This window comes from Phyllostomus discolor, chromosome 3 (assembly GCF_004126475.2).
Source record: "Phyllostomus discolor isolate MPI-MPIP mPhyDis1 chromosome 3, mPhyDis1.pri.v3, whole genome shotgun sequence".
In the NCBI taxonomy this organism is placed as follows: domain Eukaryota; kingdom Metazoa; phylum Chordata; class Mammalia; order Chiroptera; family Phyllostomidae; genus Phyllostomus; species Phyllostomus discolor.
The window spans coordinates 12,662,344-12,680,603 of NC_040905.2; the positions used below are offsets into that span (position 1 = coordinate 12,662,344).

Genomic DNA, 18,260 nt, shown 5'->3' on the forward strand with positions numbered 1-18,260 from the left:
TGTTGTGTCGTACACGTCTTATAACACAAGAACTTGCACAAAGTAAAACGTGACATTATGTGCAGGGTGAAAATGCAGCAAGAGAAATGTAAGACTGGTTTTTGTTTGTAACTCAACAAAAGAAACCTCCAAAACCATCATAGATGGAACTCCCACCCCGTTGACAGCCCAGAGCTGTGCTGTGCATGTTTGGGAACAGCCCCTCCTGAGGCTGGGCAGGCGTGGGGGAGTGCGAGTAAGAGCAGCCCTATGGAAGAATCAGGACGTAGAATAAAAGAAATTATGAGGGGAAGGTTTGTGTAGTTTTCAAGGTGCCCCCTGCTCAACCTGAGGTATTTCAGAATTGTAAATAAATGAAAACATCTTCTGAGGAATGGGCTGTACGTGTGGCAAAGGGAGATTGATTTGTTCACCACCAGGGAGTCAAGTAGTGAAACGTGGTAGCCTCTCTCTAACCCCTGGTGTTGTCTGAGGACCTCAGCATCCGTACCACCTGGGACCTAGTTAGAAACGTGAGCTCCCCAGCCGCGCCCCAGACCTCCTAGGACGGAACCTGCATCTAGCCAGGTGTCCCCGTGGTGCCCGTGGACACTCAAGGTCAGGAAGAACAGCTGTAACAAGATTATACTGCATTTTGGAGGCAGAAAATCCTAGTCTTCCTCCCTGGGCAAGCCAGCTTTGCAAGCCTTGGTGTCTTTATAAGAACGCCCACCTCTATCACAGTGTGTGACGGAGAGGGCTAACAGGTAACGTCACTGCGGTGAGGTGCGGGTATGAGCTGGTAAGAGGCAGGTGCCTGGTTCTGGTGTCCACTCGGGACAGAATTGGTATGAAATGTGGCAGTTTGGCACTCAAGCCCACATCCTTTTTAAAGGGAAGCAGACACTAATTTGCATTGGGTTTTCCTCCCACAGACGTCAGGCGTTCTCAGCCCCGCTGTTTATGAGGATCACCTGGGAAATCATTTAAATTACTGGTGCCTTGGCCCTACCAGCTGAGATTCGGGCTATTTGCCTGGGGCGGGGCCCCGGTGCGTGTGTTGTTTAAAAGCTCCAGGGGCGGTTTGCTGAGCAGCAGAGCCTCGGAGATGCCGACAGCAGGGTGTGGGCGGCTGCGTCTGAGGAAGGGGTGCTCAGCTCTGTCTTCTGTCCCCCGCCACAGTGTTCCACCACCTGTGGGCTGGGGGCCTCCTGGCGCCACGTGGAGTGCAGCACCCAGGTGGACGCCGACTGTGCGGCCATTCAGAAGCCTGACCCCACCAAGAAATGCCACCTCCGTCCGTGTGCCAGCTGGAGAGTGGGCAGCTGGAGCAAGGTAACTCCCCAGGCTCGGGGGTGTGCAGGGGCGGGGGGTCTTCTACAGGTGTTTGCTAAGAAAGTAGGTTTCTCGCCTCCCTTCTGCCTCCCTTCTTTGGTAAAACAGTGGGTGAGTCCGTCATAGGCATTGCCCCAGACCCACTACTCTTGTGCACGATAATCTCAGAACAAGTACAGAGATTTTCTTAGCCCACGTGTTCTTTTTTTAAAATTTTATTTAAATTGTTGCAGTACAATTTTCTATCTTTTACTCCCATCCCAACCCACCCAACCCTCCCCTCCTCTTTCCACCCACCCCTAGTTTTTATCCATGTGTCCTTATACTTGTTCCTGCAAACCCTTCCCCTTTTCCCCTGAAATTCCCCTGAAATTCCCTCTCCTCCCCCCTCTGAACTCTGAGCCCACCTGTTCTTATCCACCTGTCCTTTCCCTTGCCAGACAAAGTGGGGCTGGGGAGGGGGAGGGGAGGGAGTTAAATTTGCATAATCAATTGCTTGTCCAGCATGCAATGCTATTTCTAGATTACTGAAGTGTAGCATTAGAATGAGTAGTTACACATGATCACGTGTATAATTAAATCATGGCCCAGCAGGTGCTTTCAAAGCAAGCTCCACCTCCAATCTGCCAGACTCGGGATAAAAAGAAAGCTGAGCCATAGAGAAGAATTTGGTCTTTAAAGTATATGTCCTGTACCATCCTTGCTCATCGGGCCGTGGTTACTCGTTCCTTTGTGCTGTCTGCAGAGTTCCTGTAAGGGCTGCATTGGCTTTTAGGGTTAGCTGGCTTTGGTGCTTTGGGGCACTACCCAGGCCCAGCAGGCCTGTCATCTGGATGGGGCGGAGCCGGCCCTGGGGGATTCACCCAGGCTGTAAGACACTGGTCCGTGGTGGGGTGAGAGCCACCTGGCAGGAGGCGGCTCAGAGGTGGGAGCATGCGTGCGTACACCTGTTTGCCAAGGAAGCCCAACCCTAGGATGCCCGTCAGGCCCCTGTCCTCTCTCTGGGCAGCCGGTTTCCCTGCGCAGCCTTGACACAGAAGGGAAAAGCAGTTGCTACCCAGAGGTCTGGCGGGGCTGGAGTCCTCATCTAGGGAGAGCTCGTGTCCCCCTACAAGCCTACAAGCGGTGCTGCGAGGTGTCTCCCGGGACAGCTCTGGGTCCCATGGCGGCCTTACGTGGCAGACAGAGTGCGGGATGGTGTGCACCTGCTCTAGGCTGCGCTTCCCAGAGTGAGACTCTGATTTGGGAGAGGGGGAGTGGGATGGCTCCCTGAGAAAATTACTGGGCTTTTCTTGGTCCCCCCACCCCGCCGCCAACCTCGCTTTCTCTGTTTGCACGCCATTGTTCTTTCAGGGGTGAACAATGGCTCTTGTTTCCTTCTCTGCCAAAGCATAACAAACACAGGGGCCAACAAGGACTAGATGCTTGGCTATAAATTCTCTTCAATACCCCCAAAAAGCCACCAGAAACCTCTTGTATCTCTGAGCAAGTCCTAAAGGCCCACTGTCCCATCGCCAGGACTAATTCTCCCCGTGGAAATGACACGGCTTGTAGAGAGGGCAGGCGCATGAGATGGCTCATGCTTTGCAGAGGCTGCTCCAGTTAAAATCCTAGGAATTCCAGCTGGTACAAATCCCTGAGCGAGAGGCCTGGAAGCCCCTCTCTGGGGCCCGACCCCCTACGGAAAGCCCTGCTCCGCCCGTGCCTCCCTTCCCTCCCTTCCCTGCATCTCTGGCCTCCTCTCCCTTGTGGCTGGGAGGGGGGCAGGTACTGTGAACCTCGACAGCACCCCTGGTGGTTCTGTAGAAGACGTGACCCGCCATCAGGTTCTGCCAGAATGTGGTCACCACCACAGCTGAGAAATCTAACCCCCCAAGTTACCCCGTCCTATCAGGAGAGAAAATGTCCCTCTCTTTGTTTTCAGGATAAAAGATAAACCTCATGTCAGGGATGCTATTTAACTACTAATAGTCAATTGCACCGACATTTGTTTTTTCTGAGTCTCATTATGGATACTGCATACACCACGGTTTCCTGGAAATGTCGGTTTAGATTTTACCTTCAATTTCGATGATGGAGACAGACTCTGCTTCGATTCCCACATGACTGACCAGGTCGTGAGGACGTCTGGAGTGCGGATCACGCACGGGAAAGATTCGAAGGCCTCTTTAGTGTCACTCCCAGCAGGGCTTGTGAGCTCGCTCAGAGGCAAACCTCCGGAACCCAGAGTAGGAAGGTGGGCCTCTGGCTTTGCCTTAAATATCCAAAGGGTTTAGATTCTTCTAAGTTGATAAGTTAGCCTTGAAAAAATTTTTTTTCTCTAATCCTCACTTGAGGATATGTTCACTGATGAGGGGGAGAGAGAGAGAGAGAGAGAGAGAGAGAGAGAAAGAGAGAAAGAGAGAGAGAGAGAGAAACATCAATAGGAGAGAGAAACATTAATGGGTTGCTTCCTATACGTGCCCTGACCAGGGATCGAACCTGCAACCTGTTGGTTTATAGGTCAGTGCTCCAACCAGCTGAGCCATCCAGCCGGGGCACAGGTTTGCCTTTTACAGATACTTTCTCAGAGGGAAGAATTCTAATTTCACCTTGAACCTTCTGCGTTATCCCACCGACCTCTACCCCAGATCCAGAGACACTTTAATTCTCACAGGACGACAGGGCAGGCTGCAGCCTCACGCGAACCCCCCGGCGTCACACCCGGGGGCTGCAGGTTACGCCCCAGTAGCTCTCCACTGCAGTCCGAGTGGCACTTGTTTCACTGGCTTGTGTCTCTAGGACCACCCGGGTCCTCGCTGAAAAGCCTGCTACCACCGCTGTGGGCGTTTCCTCATACATGACACTAGAATGAGACTTCACATTCGCATCCCTGGCTTTACAATGAGTAGGAGTAGTTTTTTCACACTGACTTGCTTCCTCTTGATGCATTAATCGGTCCGGAGCCAACGCAAGGCCGTAGTCCTCAGGCTTGTCCCAAAGACAGACTTGGGAAAAAGCAGTTCTGCGGAATTGAATCCTAGAAGCAGCGCTGGGCTGGGGATCCGACACATCTGGGTTGGCGCCCCCACGCCCAACTCGGTCACTGACCAGCATGTGACACTGGTCCACTCCTCTAACCTCGTAGGAGCCTTAGCTTACTGGCCTCTGAAAAACGAAGTGGAGGATGGTGCCTCCGCCTCACAGGGCTGTTAAAAGGGTCCGAAGAGAGAATGTGAAACAACTCTCAGGGGTAAAGACTGTTCGGGTGAAACCCGGGGCAAACTGAGCTCCCATAAAGACTAGGACAGGCTCTTAGTGTTTGCTCACCTCTGGCCTCCAGGGGCAGGAGGCCTGTGGACAGGGACTGTGGAGGAAGTCCTGTCAGCCGAGTGACCGGCTCAACCAGGTGTCCTCCCCAGTTCTGAGCAGACAAGGTGCTCAAAGTGTCCGTGAACTCTGGAGCACTTGACCTACCTTGGGCCCTGGCATTTGCCAAACACCACCAGGCACCCAGCCTTACACAGGAGCTTTAGGTAAACAATTGAATTTTCCCCTACTACAGAACATTCTTCATAATTCCTTTTGTTTCGAGGAAACGAAAGCTTGGAGTGTTTCTGTCACTAACACTTGATCACTAGCTGGTTCTACATACTCTCAGCTCAAGAAACCATCACCTGGGGGATGAGCCAGTTGAATTACAGCTTTTCAGAAAGAGAGGAAAGACTACACAATAACTATGTACATCCGTTGTAAGACATGTGGCAATCCAGAACTAAAATCTGTACGAAGAAATGTGATCGCTGTGGCGGAAGAAGTGCAATAAGTGACGCAGGCGAGCTGGAGAACCCTTCAGTCGGGTTGACGCCAAAGCTGCCTGTCGCTCACGGCTCCCACGCTCCCTGGTGGAACGTTCTGCCCGAATCTTCTGAAGTTTTGCAAACCGGTGGCTTGACCATCCCTTTATTATCTTCCTGAGAATGAGTTCTGCCCTTTTCATGGTTAAGTCTGAGAGATCTTGATTATTTCTGAAATGAATTAGAAATACATTTACATTTTCCTCTTGGAGTGTTCTGTCTTTCCACCTCAGTAATGTTGCAACTTTATTTCAGGGGTGGTTGAGTTTATTTTCTGTAGCTTTGCCGGAAAATAGGGAAAGTGGCAGCTTTTCCCTATGACCTTGAGTTTCGTGTGTTTGCTAATGTATTTGCACTTATTGCCCGTCTTTCTGTCTGACTCTATTCCTTGTCTCCATGTTTATTGGATCTTACAGATGGTTGATGGCAGAGCTACATGGTTTTAGATGTGAATTTTTACACATGAATTAAATAGGGAAAGAGCCACTGTCTTGCTAAATACAAACAGTCCCCAACTTTTATACATAACACGTTCCCAGGAGCAAAGTCCAATGTGCAAAAGTCAAAACATAGAATTGCAGGTTACAGGGGAGCTTCCGTCCCCAGAAACAAAAAGTTGAGCAGCAGGAAGGTGGGTTGTATACTGAAAACCACTGCATGTATTTTACTCTGGATATAATTTGTTGTGTGTCTGAACTATCACCCTGCCTTGGCACCCCTGAGGGTCTCAGATTCAGGGACCCCTAAAGAGGAATGCCAATTGAGTAAAAGCCCTTGGGGCCCCAGGAAGCAGGAACCTAAGAACCCCCCAGCTGAGGGCTGAGGTCCAGACCAGGAGGGCCCCCGTGGTGGCCCCCACCATTCTCGGTCATGGCCTGTCCCGCCTTCTGCTCTCACATTCTGACCAGCTCGCTGTTCCTAAGCAAGCCTTCTCATCCCACAGCACCGTGCTCCTCCGCGTGCCGTTCTGTCCACCCTGAATGCCCCCACCCTGTTCTGCCAGCCGAGTGGGCATCTACTCACGTGATTCAGCTCAAGCCTTGGCTCCTCTGTGCAAGCCTTTCCTGACCTCGTCGGGGAACTTGACCACCTCCTCCTTCGTGCCCTCACTAGGTCATGGACAGCTCATGACCTAAACCCTGCATTACTTCTACTCATTTATGAGACTTTTCCCTGCCGCTGCATCGGGATTCAGAGCCTGGACCGTAACAAGCGCCCAACAAGTGGAAGGAAGGAAGTGGGGGTGGTGGGGTGAGGGTAACAGATGGAACACTGAATTTTGGTGCTGTTCAATGTAAAATTTTTGGAATGCGTTATTTGATCTTAAGGGTTTTAGGAATCTGTTTAGCATAAGGAAGGGAGCGGAAAAGAATTCTTCCTGTATCCTGGCTTAGTGTTTGGCATGCAACTTGGAGAGCAAGGAAGTATTCTTAAATCAAAACGGAGTACAAGTCTGTTGATCCCACACACTCACACCGCTCTAGAATGTCAGAACAGTTTCGTCGTCTAGTTTATCCTCCTTCTTTTTTTTATAAAGTTTTTAAAAAGATTTTATTTATTTATTTATTTTTAGAGAGGGAAGGGAGGGAGAAAGAGAGAGAGAGAGAAAAACATCAATGTGCGGTTGCTGGGGGTCATGGCCTGCAACCCAGGCATGTGCCCTGGCTGGGAATTGAATCTGTGATGCCTGGTTCACAGCCCATGCTCAGTCCACTGAGCTACACCAGCCAGGGCTATCCTCCTCCTAATACCAATGGAGAAACAGAGCTTAGAGAAGTGGTCGATCCACGGTTATGCAGCCGGTCGGGGTCAGGGTTGTAATTGTGCATAGCCTCCTGCCCTCCTTACCTCTGACATTCCTTAATGTTGCTGTACTCTCCCGAATGCACTGTGCGCGTTTCATGTGTCAAGAACGACACAAGGGAGAAATCACTGTGACTTCTGTCTGTCTCTGCCAGTGGCTGCTGTGCACTAGGGGTGTTTTCATTCTGTCTCAGTCTAGTTTGCAGCCTCTGTCTGTTACACACACTGATGCACTAGCTGGAAAACGAGCAGGCCTGTTCGGTCACAACAGCGGGTGAGCCAGTCTTTCTGCTCTCGTTAGCCTGGCCCCTGTCCTCAGCCTGGTCCACAGGTTAGGAAACGGGAATACAAGTGACCCTCCTGTAGGGCAATGAGAAAATGAATATAATCACTGGCCTTTGGCACACAAAGGTAGAAGAGTGTCGGGAGTGGAGTGATTTAATATCCTGCCCCCGCCCTCGTGCTGACTGCATCAGACTTTTTGAAAGTGGAATAGAAAGGTCATAGCTTTAGTGAGTGTTTTCCCTTATTACTGAGTTCGGCATATTAATGCATTTCATTTTTCATTGAATGGGAATCCCTTCTTTACAAAAAGGGGATGCTATTTTGAAAATCCAATGGAAGAAGGCCAGACTATAGAAAATAAGAAACTAAAACCCCCTTTTATACTTAGGTCTCATAAAAGATCCTTTTCCTAGTAATGAGCTTCCTTGTTTGCACCATGTGCTATTTCCCAGAAGTCTGTCTGGTCACACAAACGGCTGCTTTGTATGGAAATTATTAGCCTGCTTCCTCATTTCCTTTGTGGCTGATTTTAATTTGGCAGTTATTTCTTTCTCTGTGTATGTATAGCACGGCAAGAAAACGAAGTCCCTAATTTGTTTGGCCAGGGGGCGGGATAGCTGTCTTTTAAGCGCTGCTGCTCTCTGAGAGGCTACCCGCGATGGTCATGGGGGCATCAGAGCATCAGTCTGCCCCCGATCGCCCAGGCCCACATCTGTCCTTGCTGCAGCCCAAGGACTAAAGCCAGGTGGTTTGCTGCAGTCTTGCCTGGTGGCAGAAGAAGAGGGGGTGGTGTCTTGGGATCTGTCTCTACTGAAAGGTTATGAGGCATTTTTTTCCCAGCTACAACCCTACAGCTATGACTAGTCCACCATGGCCAGAAGGAGAGTGTGATGTTTCACTCAATAGAGAGGAGGCCCGTGAAATCGTCCCTTGCAGCCATGGACACATGACTGGGAGGGAGGGCTGCATTTTCTCGTCCATGAATGCAATGAAGTGATGGCTGAAAGGGTTAAGAGGGCAAGGAAAGGGGTCCTGCATCCCTGTGTAATCACAGACCTCTGCAGCCCGCAGACAGCCCCCCACTGCCCTTTCCTCGGAGTTCATGCCTCATTCAGGAGGTTTGTGTGAGGTTTGCATGGACCCTTTCTGCCGTGCCTGGCTCCGTGCTATGTGCTCGGGACACGCTGGTGACTGGGGCAGGCAGGGTTCCAACTTCATGGCAGTGAGAGGCTAGTAGAAGGATGGACACAGTAAATCAATTTGTTCGCGAGTTTCCTGTCCCTGTGATAGAAGCTGGAAGGAGCTGAGGGAAATAAGAGGGAGAGCTGCCTCAGGGGTTCAAGGTGTTCCAGGAAGGTTTCTCTGGTGGCGGGGGGGGGACGGGGGGATATCTGGGCGGGGGGGCAGACACTGAAGCCCAGGCCTAAAGGGAGAGCAGTGGCCGGTGGGTATTGTGAAGGAGGGACATTCAGGACATAACGCAGAAGCACAGGGGTCCGCCTGCACCTCACCCGCCTCAGGTCCCCATCTGCGTGCAGGCAGTGCGCAGACGGGCCAGGCCGGTCCAGGCGGGCCAGGAGAGATGAGGGTGACGCAGCCAGACAAGCCCAAGGGCTCTGGCAGGTAGTAACATTCTGAACAGACTGGAGACCGAGTCATAGAGGCTCAAGTGATGATCAAACAAAATTTAACTGGGGAGGGGATGACGTCACTTCCAAAGTCGAAGAGGTCGGACAGCTGAGAGGAGAAGTTGTCCGGAATAGGCCACACGAACTTTGATTGTAGGGGACTGTGGCTTGTCCGTGTGTGCTGTGACCTGAGGAAGTTAGCAGCCTGCTGGGCCACGCCCCTCACCGACACAGAGCGGCGTGAAGGGGCTGCTCCCCAGAGGCGGGCACCTGGGAAGAGGGGGACTGGGGGGAGGGGCAGGGCCTCCATCACAGCTTCCGGGGAACATGGGCTGGGAAGACTCTGTGATGGCACCTGGGTGAGGGAGATGGGGTTGGGGGTCGGGACAGGGTCTGCTCAGCCTGGTGAGTCAAACCCCTGAGCCGTTGCTCAGTTTGTGTTTCTCAGCAGACCCTTCACTTGAGAAAGCGTAGCCCTGTCTTGCGTTCAGAGTCACGGAGAGGCAGGGTTATGGCAGGATTCGGAGGGGGGCGTGGATGTGGCTTGGCGGAGAGGTGCCCTTGTGGGCAGTCTGGTCACCCGGAAAGAATACAGACCCCAGAGGGAGCCGCTGCCCGGTGAGACAGACGCTGTGCCAGCAGGGGCCCCAGCCCCAGGGTTGTCTGCAGCCTTCAGCACAGCCCCGGGAGGTAGCAGCTGTACCCCCACTTTACCGATAAGACATCTGAGCCTCAGCATGTGTCTGTGACTTGCCCACGTGCGCGTGACCAGTGAGTGAGGAACAGGACATCCGCCCGGCTCCATCAGACAGCCGACCCCCACCCTCCCACGCCTGCGTTTTTGACACTCGGGAGCCTGGTCTCTGGGAGCAGCCCGAGTGGCCCCCTCTCTGCGGCGTGTGAGGGAGAACAAACACCTCCCTTGACAGAGAGCTGAGCCTCTTCGTGACTGCAAGTCGCAGGGCTTCGTGGAACGCCCGGGACTCAGGTCTCCCCTTTCCTCTCTCCCCCCTCCCCCCACCCCACAGTGCTCCAGGAACTGCAGCGGCGGCTTCCAGGTCCGGGAGGTGCAGTGCGAGGACAGCCGGGACCACCGGAGCCTGAGGCCCTTCCACTGCCAGTCCCTGGCCGGCCCTCCTCCGCTGCTGAGCAGGAGCTGTAATCCCAAGCCCTGCAAGGACTGGCAGGCGGAGCCCTGGAGCCAGGTACAGTCCGCAGCGCGCCGTCCTCACAGCCAGGCCAGCAGAGCGCATGTTAGTGTGTCACCAGGCGTGTCAGGGGGGACCTCGCCTGTGTCCTGCCCTCCACTTGGGCACCCGACGCAGTGAGGGGGAGACTGACCCGCTCAACAACTTGAAGCCTGTGTCCTGTGGTTTTCACTGAGACGAGTCAGCGTTTTCATTAGAACCCAGTCTCCCCGAGGGAGGTGCAGGGGAGCTGGGTTCCCTGCCGGGGAGATGGCCATGGACCCCTTCGATGAGAGCAGTTCACATCAGGGCCCCGAGTGCTTCTCCCGGGCTTCGTAATCCGGCTGTGGAAACAGCCAGATCCTCTGCACACTCGGTCTAGCACGGGTCCCGCCTCTCAGTTAGACGCCCAGACCACTGCACAAATAAAAAGTGTGTGTGCGTGTGTCTGTCTGTTCAGGCCTGCGTCTTCTGTTTTGTGAGGGCCCAGAGCCGGCTGGGTCTTGGTCCTACTCCAACACGTGCAAACAAGGGCACCCTTCTTTGGTCAAGTGTGATGATCTAACTTGCCAATAGGTAGATGTCTCAGCAGATACAAAATACCGGTCCCAAACACATCCGTGCAGGGTGGGAAAGGAGAACAGAAGAACCCAGCGTGTTTTGAGAGTGTCTGTGAGCTGGGCATTTTACCTGCAGCACCTGGTTTAACTTGCACAGCAGCCTGGATCGGAGGCTCGCTAATGCCATGTTGTGGTGCAGACCGAGACCCACGCGCGCTCACGCAGCTAGAAAGTATAAACCGAAGGAGTGCCAGTTCAGGCCTAAGGCAGCTTCCGGTGCCTGTGCCCTTTCTGCTGCAGACCTCAGCCCAGAGGGCACTGAGCACAAAGAGTGGACTGAGGAAAAAGCAAAGGAAGAACACTTTTGGAGGAAGCGACCATGGGCCAGGGAGGGGAAGGCAGAGAGGCACAACCGTAGGATGCAGAGTTCGGGTCACACCGTGGAAGACTGAGTCCCCTAAAGCTACTGACTTGTCTGCTGGGCCACCCAGTCACACCAGTTTCTCAGCCTCTGGGCCAATGCCTGGTGCTTTCTGGGGCAGCAGCCACCCCTGCCGCCTCTTTCTCCTCCTCCCTGCCCAGCTCCGGAGAACGGAAGTGCCTGCCAGCCCGTGCTCTGGGCTCAGGCCTCCGAGCACTCGTGTTCGCTGAGCCTGGCGATGGCTTCCGGAACCCCGGAGTCTGCAGAGGGGCTCTGACTGCCCCATCAGAGAACTGGCATTGGTGGGTTCTCAAGGCTGAGCAGTTATGGTTATGAAAAAGAGGTATCCTTTGTACTGCTCAGCAGCTCCCGTGAGCCCCAGTCCCAAGCCTGTTCCCGGAACACTGTTCCTGGAAGGCCTCCCACCACCCTCTCTTGTAAACTGCTCTGTTCTGAGCAAACCACAAGGTTGGAAGTTTTCCCTCTGAGGCTCTGAGCAATGGAGATGGGAAATGCAAAAGCCAGTTGGGTGTATCCTGGGAGCTGTCGGGGCGCTAACATGTTGAGGGGCTCTCCCTGAGCCGCCACGATGCTGCCATGTCTGTACACCGTGTCTCACGCCCCATGCGGAGGCCCTGGGCCCCTGCAGTGAATGCAGCCAGCCCAGGCTGCTGGCAAAAGATGCTTCTCAGCCGCGGGAATGTCTGCTCTCCAGCGGGCCTCAAACTCTCACGCCTCAGAATCACCTGGAGGGTTTGTTCCCGCTCAGGCTCCTGGACCCCACCACCCCTAGAGTCTCCTATTCGGGGGCCTGGGGTGGGGCTTTAAATTTTGTATTTCTAACAAGTATCCAGAAGCTGCTGCAGCTGCTGGTCTGGGGACCACTCTTCAAGGACCACTGGTTTATATCTTCTTCGTCCCTTTTTCCTGGAGAGGGCTCACCAGGGGGTCCCGAATCTATATGCACACGTGTAGGTGTACACAAGGGCCCCAAATGTGGGTTCCCTCTCCTCTCCTCATGCAATTAAAAACAGAGTCAATAAATGGGAAAAAATTCCAGTTGACTCTCAAGGTTGGAATGTTGTGAAAGCAACAGGTTAGTTTTTTTATTGAGCATAAAGGGTTAAGTGTGCATCATTTCTGTTTTCTGTGGTATCTGATGTGATGGGCAAGGTGTTGACAACCATATTTGTTTTGTGGTGGTTGTTACCTTGCCCTAATGAAGACTTTTCAAGGTGCTGAGCTTTTTCAAAGTACTCAAGGTGCTTTTCAAAGACTTCTGGTGAATTATTTAACTTCCTTCTAGAAGCTTCAGGAAGATGAGACAATAGATCCTAAACATTATTGTAGTGAGCAAAAACCTGGCACATTTTAGCACTGCGTCCCTTGGGGAACCCCACTCGTCATTTCAGATTGATTTTGTGAGCAGGGCATCAGAACCCCGGGCACACCTACCCGTTCCCCCACTGGGAATACAGATGATTTAATTCTCAGCTTCATGTGGTGGGAAAGGAAGACCGAGTCCCATTTTAACAGGAAGTGAACAAAATCGTGTTGCAAATGTGCACGCTCCCCATTTCAGCCGTCCGAGCTGATCGTAAAAAAGCCTGCATTTTACACTCTGGTCTCTAGACGCTGGTGCCAGAAGGCAAAACGCAGATAACAACGTCCATTCTGGGATGACGACTCATTTAGGTTTTTGACCAGAATTCCTTCTGTTTGACCTACTATCTGCCGTTGAACTATTTGGCATCTTCTGCTCCTTGCTCCTGCTCCTGCCCTCAGAATGCCCATTGTCAGTCTCCCTCCTCTCTATTTCCATTTCCTCGCTGCTGTCGGAGAGGCTGAGTGGTCGTTGTCAGGGGCCGTGACAGCTGCCGCAGGGTCCAGGGCAGATGCTAACGCCCGTAGTAACACTGGGCACCACAGACCCGATGGTGGCTGCAGACGTCACCCTGTGATTCTTACCTAACCTCGCCCCCATCCTGTGCCAGTGCTCCAGGTCCTGCGGAGGCGGAGTGCAGGAGAGGGCAGTGGCCTGTCCGAGGGGCCCCTGTGATCCAGCGAAGAGGCCCGTGTCCACCGCAGCCTGCAACGGGCACCCCTGCTGCCTCTGGGCCACTGGGACCTGGGACCAGGTAAGAGTCAGCTGTGTGCTCTTCAACTGAGTCTTTTTAAAAAGCATTTGTTTCCTTTCGGTTTCAGAAGCAATGTGTGTGTATGCATTGGAAGCGTTCAGTGTGTCCATGGACTCACGGTGCGTTTCTGTCTGTTCTGGTTCTGCGTTTCTTCCGCGTCTGACAGGCCTCTGAGTGTGCCCAAGTTCACTCCTAGCTGACACGTGGTCAGTCCCCTGTCTTGGGTTCAGAAGAGAAAAAGATCAAAGACTTTCCAAAGATAACAGATCGAATACCAGAATTTCCCCAGAGCTGCAAAGCCTAAGGAAGGGCACTTTGGGGCCCGAACACCCTAGAGCCTCTGACTTTTTGTAGAGCAAGTGGGAATTGCGAGCGCCCTCATGCTGGAGGCCACGCCTGACTTAGTGAGCCCGGGTCTCTCGGCGTCCGCAGGTTAACTGGACAGGCGAGCAGCCAAATTGATGGAGAGACAGGTAAAAATAATTAAACTATAAATAAGGAAAAGATTTACTATTATTCAGAATGTACTTATTGTATAAATAAAATGACCAGTTTATTAATAAAATTATTAAATGTAATAAATTACAATGAATAAAAATTCTTGCATGACAGATTCAGCCATCACTATAACTTGCCTTACCCTGGATACTCTAGAAAATCAAAATTTGAGGCAAAATTGATTGCTTTATTAGGAAATACAACACTAGGGAAGCAGTTGTGATTAAAAAAGGGGGGGTGGGGAGGAGGCAGGGAAGATGGGGTCAGACATGTGACGGTGCATTACCAGCCTGACTGTTTTTGGTAGCAGGGGAAGTTGATTACTCATTGTAGAAAGGCCTTATGTCAGTAAAAGTTGCACAAACCGCTGCCTCCTGGGGTGGTTTGTCCAGGGGCAGGAAGAGAGGAGAAGTCTACCGGCTTCTGTCTCCCAGCACTGGCCGCCCCTCAGACCGCTAGCGCCCTCCATCGTCTGGGGTTAGTCATGTGTGGGCGGGTGGTACCGTTCTCAGGTCTCACTGGCAACAAGAAAGCCCAGTCAAGAGGTGAGAGGCACGCCACTTGGGCACGAGGTACAGGCCAATGGGCTGCACGTCCATGAAGCTGGTTACCTTCTCAGCTGGGGAAGGTCAAGGGCCCAGGTGGGGAAGGGGGAGCCCAGAGGCCCCGATATACGGATCCCCTCAACTATAAATACTTTTGAAAGTAACTCGTTCTTATGTAAGCGTATTTTGATGGTTATAATTATAACAAAGACCATTGCAGTATTTTGCCAGATGTTGTGCCCCAGATATTTAGGGGCTGCCGTATTCTTCTTAGCACTTTTCACTGCTCATAGCTGTATAGGTGCCCTGCACGCCCATGAATAGCTCAAATGCTGGCATGTGCTATGTTTTCTTTTGGCTTTTACTGTATTATTTTCATTGGTCATTCTTCTCGTACATGTGAGCTTTTTTACCTGGAACATATTATTTTTCTTTTTTTATTAAATGTGTTGGAGTAACATTAGTTTAGAACCTTAAATGAATTCAGGGGTACAGTTTTATAACATGACATCTGTACAGTTTATTGTGGGCTCCCCACCCTAAGTGCAGTCTCCTTCCATCACCATGTGCTGGACCCCCTGACCTCCTTCATCTGTCCGCCGCCCCCCTCTCCCTCTGGTAACCTCTGTTGTCTGTACCTACTATTTGTTTTTTGGTTGTCACTTTCTGTTTATATCCGCACCTAAATGAACTCATACAGTCCTTGTCCTTTCCCATGTAACTAACTCAGCATATCCTTAAGCTCCATCCACGTTGTCGCGAATGGCAATATTCCATTTTATTTTGGCTGCGTAGTGCTCCACTGTATGAGTGCACCACATCTTCTGGGCCCAGTCCTCTGTCGAAGGACGCTTAGGTTGCTTCCACGTCTTGGGTGTTGTAAATAGTTCTGCGATGAACATGGGTACATGTATTTTTACGATAAGTATTTTCAGATTTTTTAGATAGATAGCAAGAAGAGGGACTGCTGAGTCCTATGGGAGCTCTATTATTAATTTCTTGAGGAACCTCCATACTGTTTCCCATGGAGGTTTACCTTTGCAGCAACAGCAGTGCACCCGGGGTCCCTTTGCCCACGTCCTTCCCAGCCCTTGTCTTCCCGATAGCAGCCACTCTCACAGGTGTGGATGGTATCTCACTGTGATCTCATTTTCATTTCCCTTACAACTAGTGATGTTGAGCATCTTTCCATCTACCTGTTGGCCACCTGAATGTATTCTTTGAATAAGTGTCTATTCAGGTCTTCTGCCCATTTTTAGATTGTTTTTTGTTGAGTTATATCAGTTCTTTATATATGTTGGATATTAGCCCTTTATGGGAAGTGTCATTTCCAAATATCTTCTCCAATTTGGATGTTTTTTTTTGCTTTGTTAATGGTTTCTTCTGCTGTGCAGAGGCTTTTTAGTTTGACATAATTCCATTCATTTCTTTTTGCTTTTACTTGTCCTTGCCTTTAGGGTTGAGTTCACAAAAACCCCTAGAGATCAAGGTCCATAAGTTTAGTTTGTATGCTTTCTTTAGTGTATTTTATTGGTTCAAGTCTTGAGTGCATTTTGAGTTTTTGTGAGCGGTATCAGATAGCAGTCTCGTTCCTTTCTCTTGCAAGTAACTTTCTAGTTTTTCCAGCACCATTTTTTGAAGAGACTTTTACTTTCCTACAGTGTGTCTTTGGCTCCTTTGTCAGAAATTAGTGAGTTTATCACTGAGTTCTAAATTCCGTTCCATCAGTCTATGTGTCCGTCTTTCTGTCAGCACCAGACTGTTTTCATTACTGTAGCTTGGTTGTATAGTTTGAAACCAGGGAATGTGAAGCCTCTGGCTTGTCTTTTTTTCTAGGGATTGTTTTGGCTACTGGGGTCTTTTGTGGCTCCATACAAATTTGTGAAATTCTTGTTTTATTTCTGTGAAAAATCCCATTGGGATTTTGATAGTGATTTTGTTAAATCTTATGTTGCTTTAGGTAATATGGCAGTTTAGCCATATTAATTCTTCCAATCAATGAGCACGGAATATTTTTTATTTTTCAGAGTCTTATTTAATTTAACAGTGTCATAGTTTTCAGTGTACAATTCCTTCACCTCCTTTATTACGTTATTCTAGGTATGTTAGTCTCGTTTACAATTACAAATGGGATTGCTGTCATTTGTCTTTCTGATATTTTGTTGTTAGTATATAGCAACACAAGTTTTTGTATATTGACTTTGCTTCCTGCAACTTTACTGTATTTGCTCATTGTTTCTAATAAGGTTTTTTTTTTTTTTCCGGTGGAGACTTTAGGGTTTTCTATAGATAGAATTATGCCATCTGCACATAGCAACAGTTTTACTTTTCTTAAAGATTTTATTTATTTATTTTTAGAGAGGGAAGGGAGGGAGAAAGGGAGAAACATCAATGTGCGGTTGCTGGGGGTTATGGCCTGCAACCCAGGCATGTGCCCTGACTGGGAATTGAACCTGCGACACTTTGGTTCGCAGCCTGCGCTCAATCCACTGAGCTACGCCAGCCAGGGCTACTTCTTCATTCCCAATTCGAATGCCTTTATTTCTCTTTCTGGCCTAATTTCTCTAGCTAGGACTTCCAGTGCTATGTTGAATAGCTGTTGAGAGCAGCATCCTTGTCTTCTCTCTGATCTTAGAGGGAAAGCTTTCAGTTTTACACCCTCCAGGAGGATGTTAGCTGAGGGCGTGTCATATGTAGTCTTTACTCTGTTGAGGTACTTCTCTTTAATGTCCATATTATTGAGCATTTTTACCTTAAGTGGATATTGTGTCTTGTCAAATGCTTTCTATGCATCTATTGATATGATCATGTGATTAGTATCTTTGTTAACATGGTGTATCACACTGACTTGTGCACGTTGAGCCATTCTTGCATTCGTGGAGTGAACCCCCCTTGATCATGATATGTGAGCCTTTCAATGTGCTGCTGTATTTGATTTGCTAGGATTTTGTTTAGGATTTTGTATCTGTGTTTATCAGAGATACTGGCTACCGATAATTTTCTTTTTTGTGTGTTGTCTTTGCCTGGTTTCGGTACCAGGATAATGTTGGCCTTGAAAATTGAGTTATAAGTATTCCTTCTTTTTTAAAATTTTGCAAGAGATTAATAGGAATTGGTATTGAACTTCCTTTGGATGTTTGTTAGAATTCACCAGTGAAGCCATCTGGTCCTAGACTTTAGGGGTTATTTTTGGAGGACTTTACTATTCTAATTTCTTTATTAGTGATCAATCTTTATAGGTTTTCAACTTCTTCATAATTCACTCTGAGAAGGTTGTATATGTCTAAGAATTTGTCCTTTTCTTCTATATCATCAAATCTGGTAGAATAAAGCCTTTTATAGTTTTCTTGTATAAATCTTTGTACTCCTGTGGTGTCCTGTCTAATTTTTCTTTCATTTCTGATTTTACTTGAGTGTTCTCTCTCCTCTCCTTAGTGTGCCCAGCCAGAGGTTGTCAGTTTAATTATTTCAAAGAACCAGCTGTTGTTTCACTATTTTTTTCCTATTTTTTGTTGCCTATTTCATTTCTTCCCATTCTGCCTTTTCTGATTTCCTTTCTTCTGCTGACTTGGGGCTTCATTAGTTCTTTTTGCAGTTCCTTAGGTGTGATGTTGGATTGTTTACTTGGATTTTTTCGTTTCTTGAGGCAGGCCTGTACTGCTCTTAACTTTCCTCTTAGTACCCCTTTCGCTGTATCCAAAAACCTGTGGTGTGTTGTATTTATCTTTTCATTTGGGTCTATGAATCTTCTGATCGCTTATCTCTTTGACACAATAGTTGTTCGGCAGCATGTTGTTTGACCTCCAGATATGTGTGCTTTTCCAGCTTTATTCTTGGAGCTAATTTCTAGTTTCATGTAGTTGTGGTTGGAAACTATGCTTGGTATGATTTGGGTCTATCAGGTTTTCCAGAATTTGCCATGCAGCAGTTTCTTTTTTTGGCCAATCAGTCAATGAGGATTTATTGAATACCAGGTTGTGTTTAATACTTACCCAATTGCCATGCAGGACAATAAAAGAGGAACTAGTTTCTGCCCTCTGGGAGG

At 49.7% G+C, this 18,260-nt stretch overlaps 1 protein-coding gene across 3 annotated transcripts in view; it reads left to right on the top strand.

Annotated features, from left to right (window-relative positions):
- Window positions 1–18,260, top strand: part of ADAMTS12 (ADAM metallopeptidase with thrombospondin type 1 motif 12) — a 260,203-nt gene that overhangs the window by 184,269 nt on the left and 57,674 nt on the right. The window contains exons 20-22 of one of the 3 annotated variants that reach the window (XM_036020227.1): window positions 1,162–1,314; window positions 9,895–10,071; window positions 13,029–13,207. The exons of 1 other annotated variant lie outside the window; for it this stretch is intronic. In XM_036020227.1, coding sequence (XP_035876120.1) covers window positions 1,162–1,314; window positions 9,895–10,071; window positions 13,029–13,202 — 504 coding nt within the window. In that variant the 3' untranslated portion in view covers window positions 13,203–13,207. Of the gene's footprint in view, window positions 1–1,161; window positions 1,315–9,894; window positions 10,072–13,028; window positions 13,208–18,260 lie in introns of those variants that run through there. One more of the 3 variants, XM_036020229.1, reaches the window with a different exon arrangement.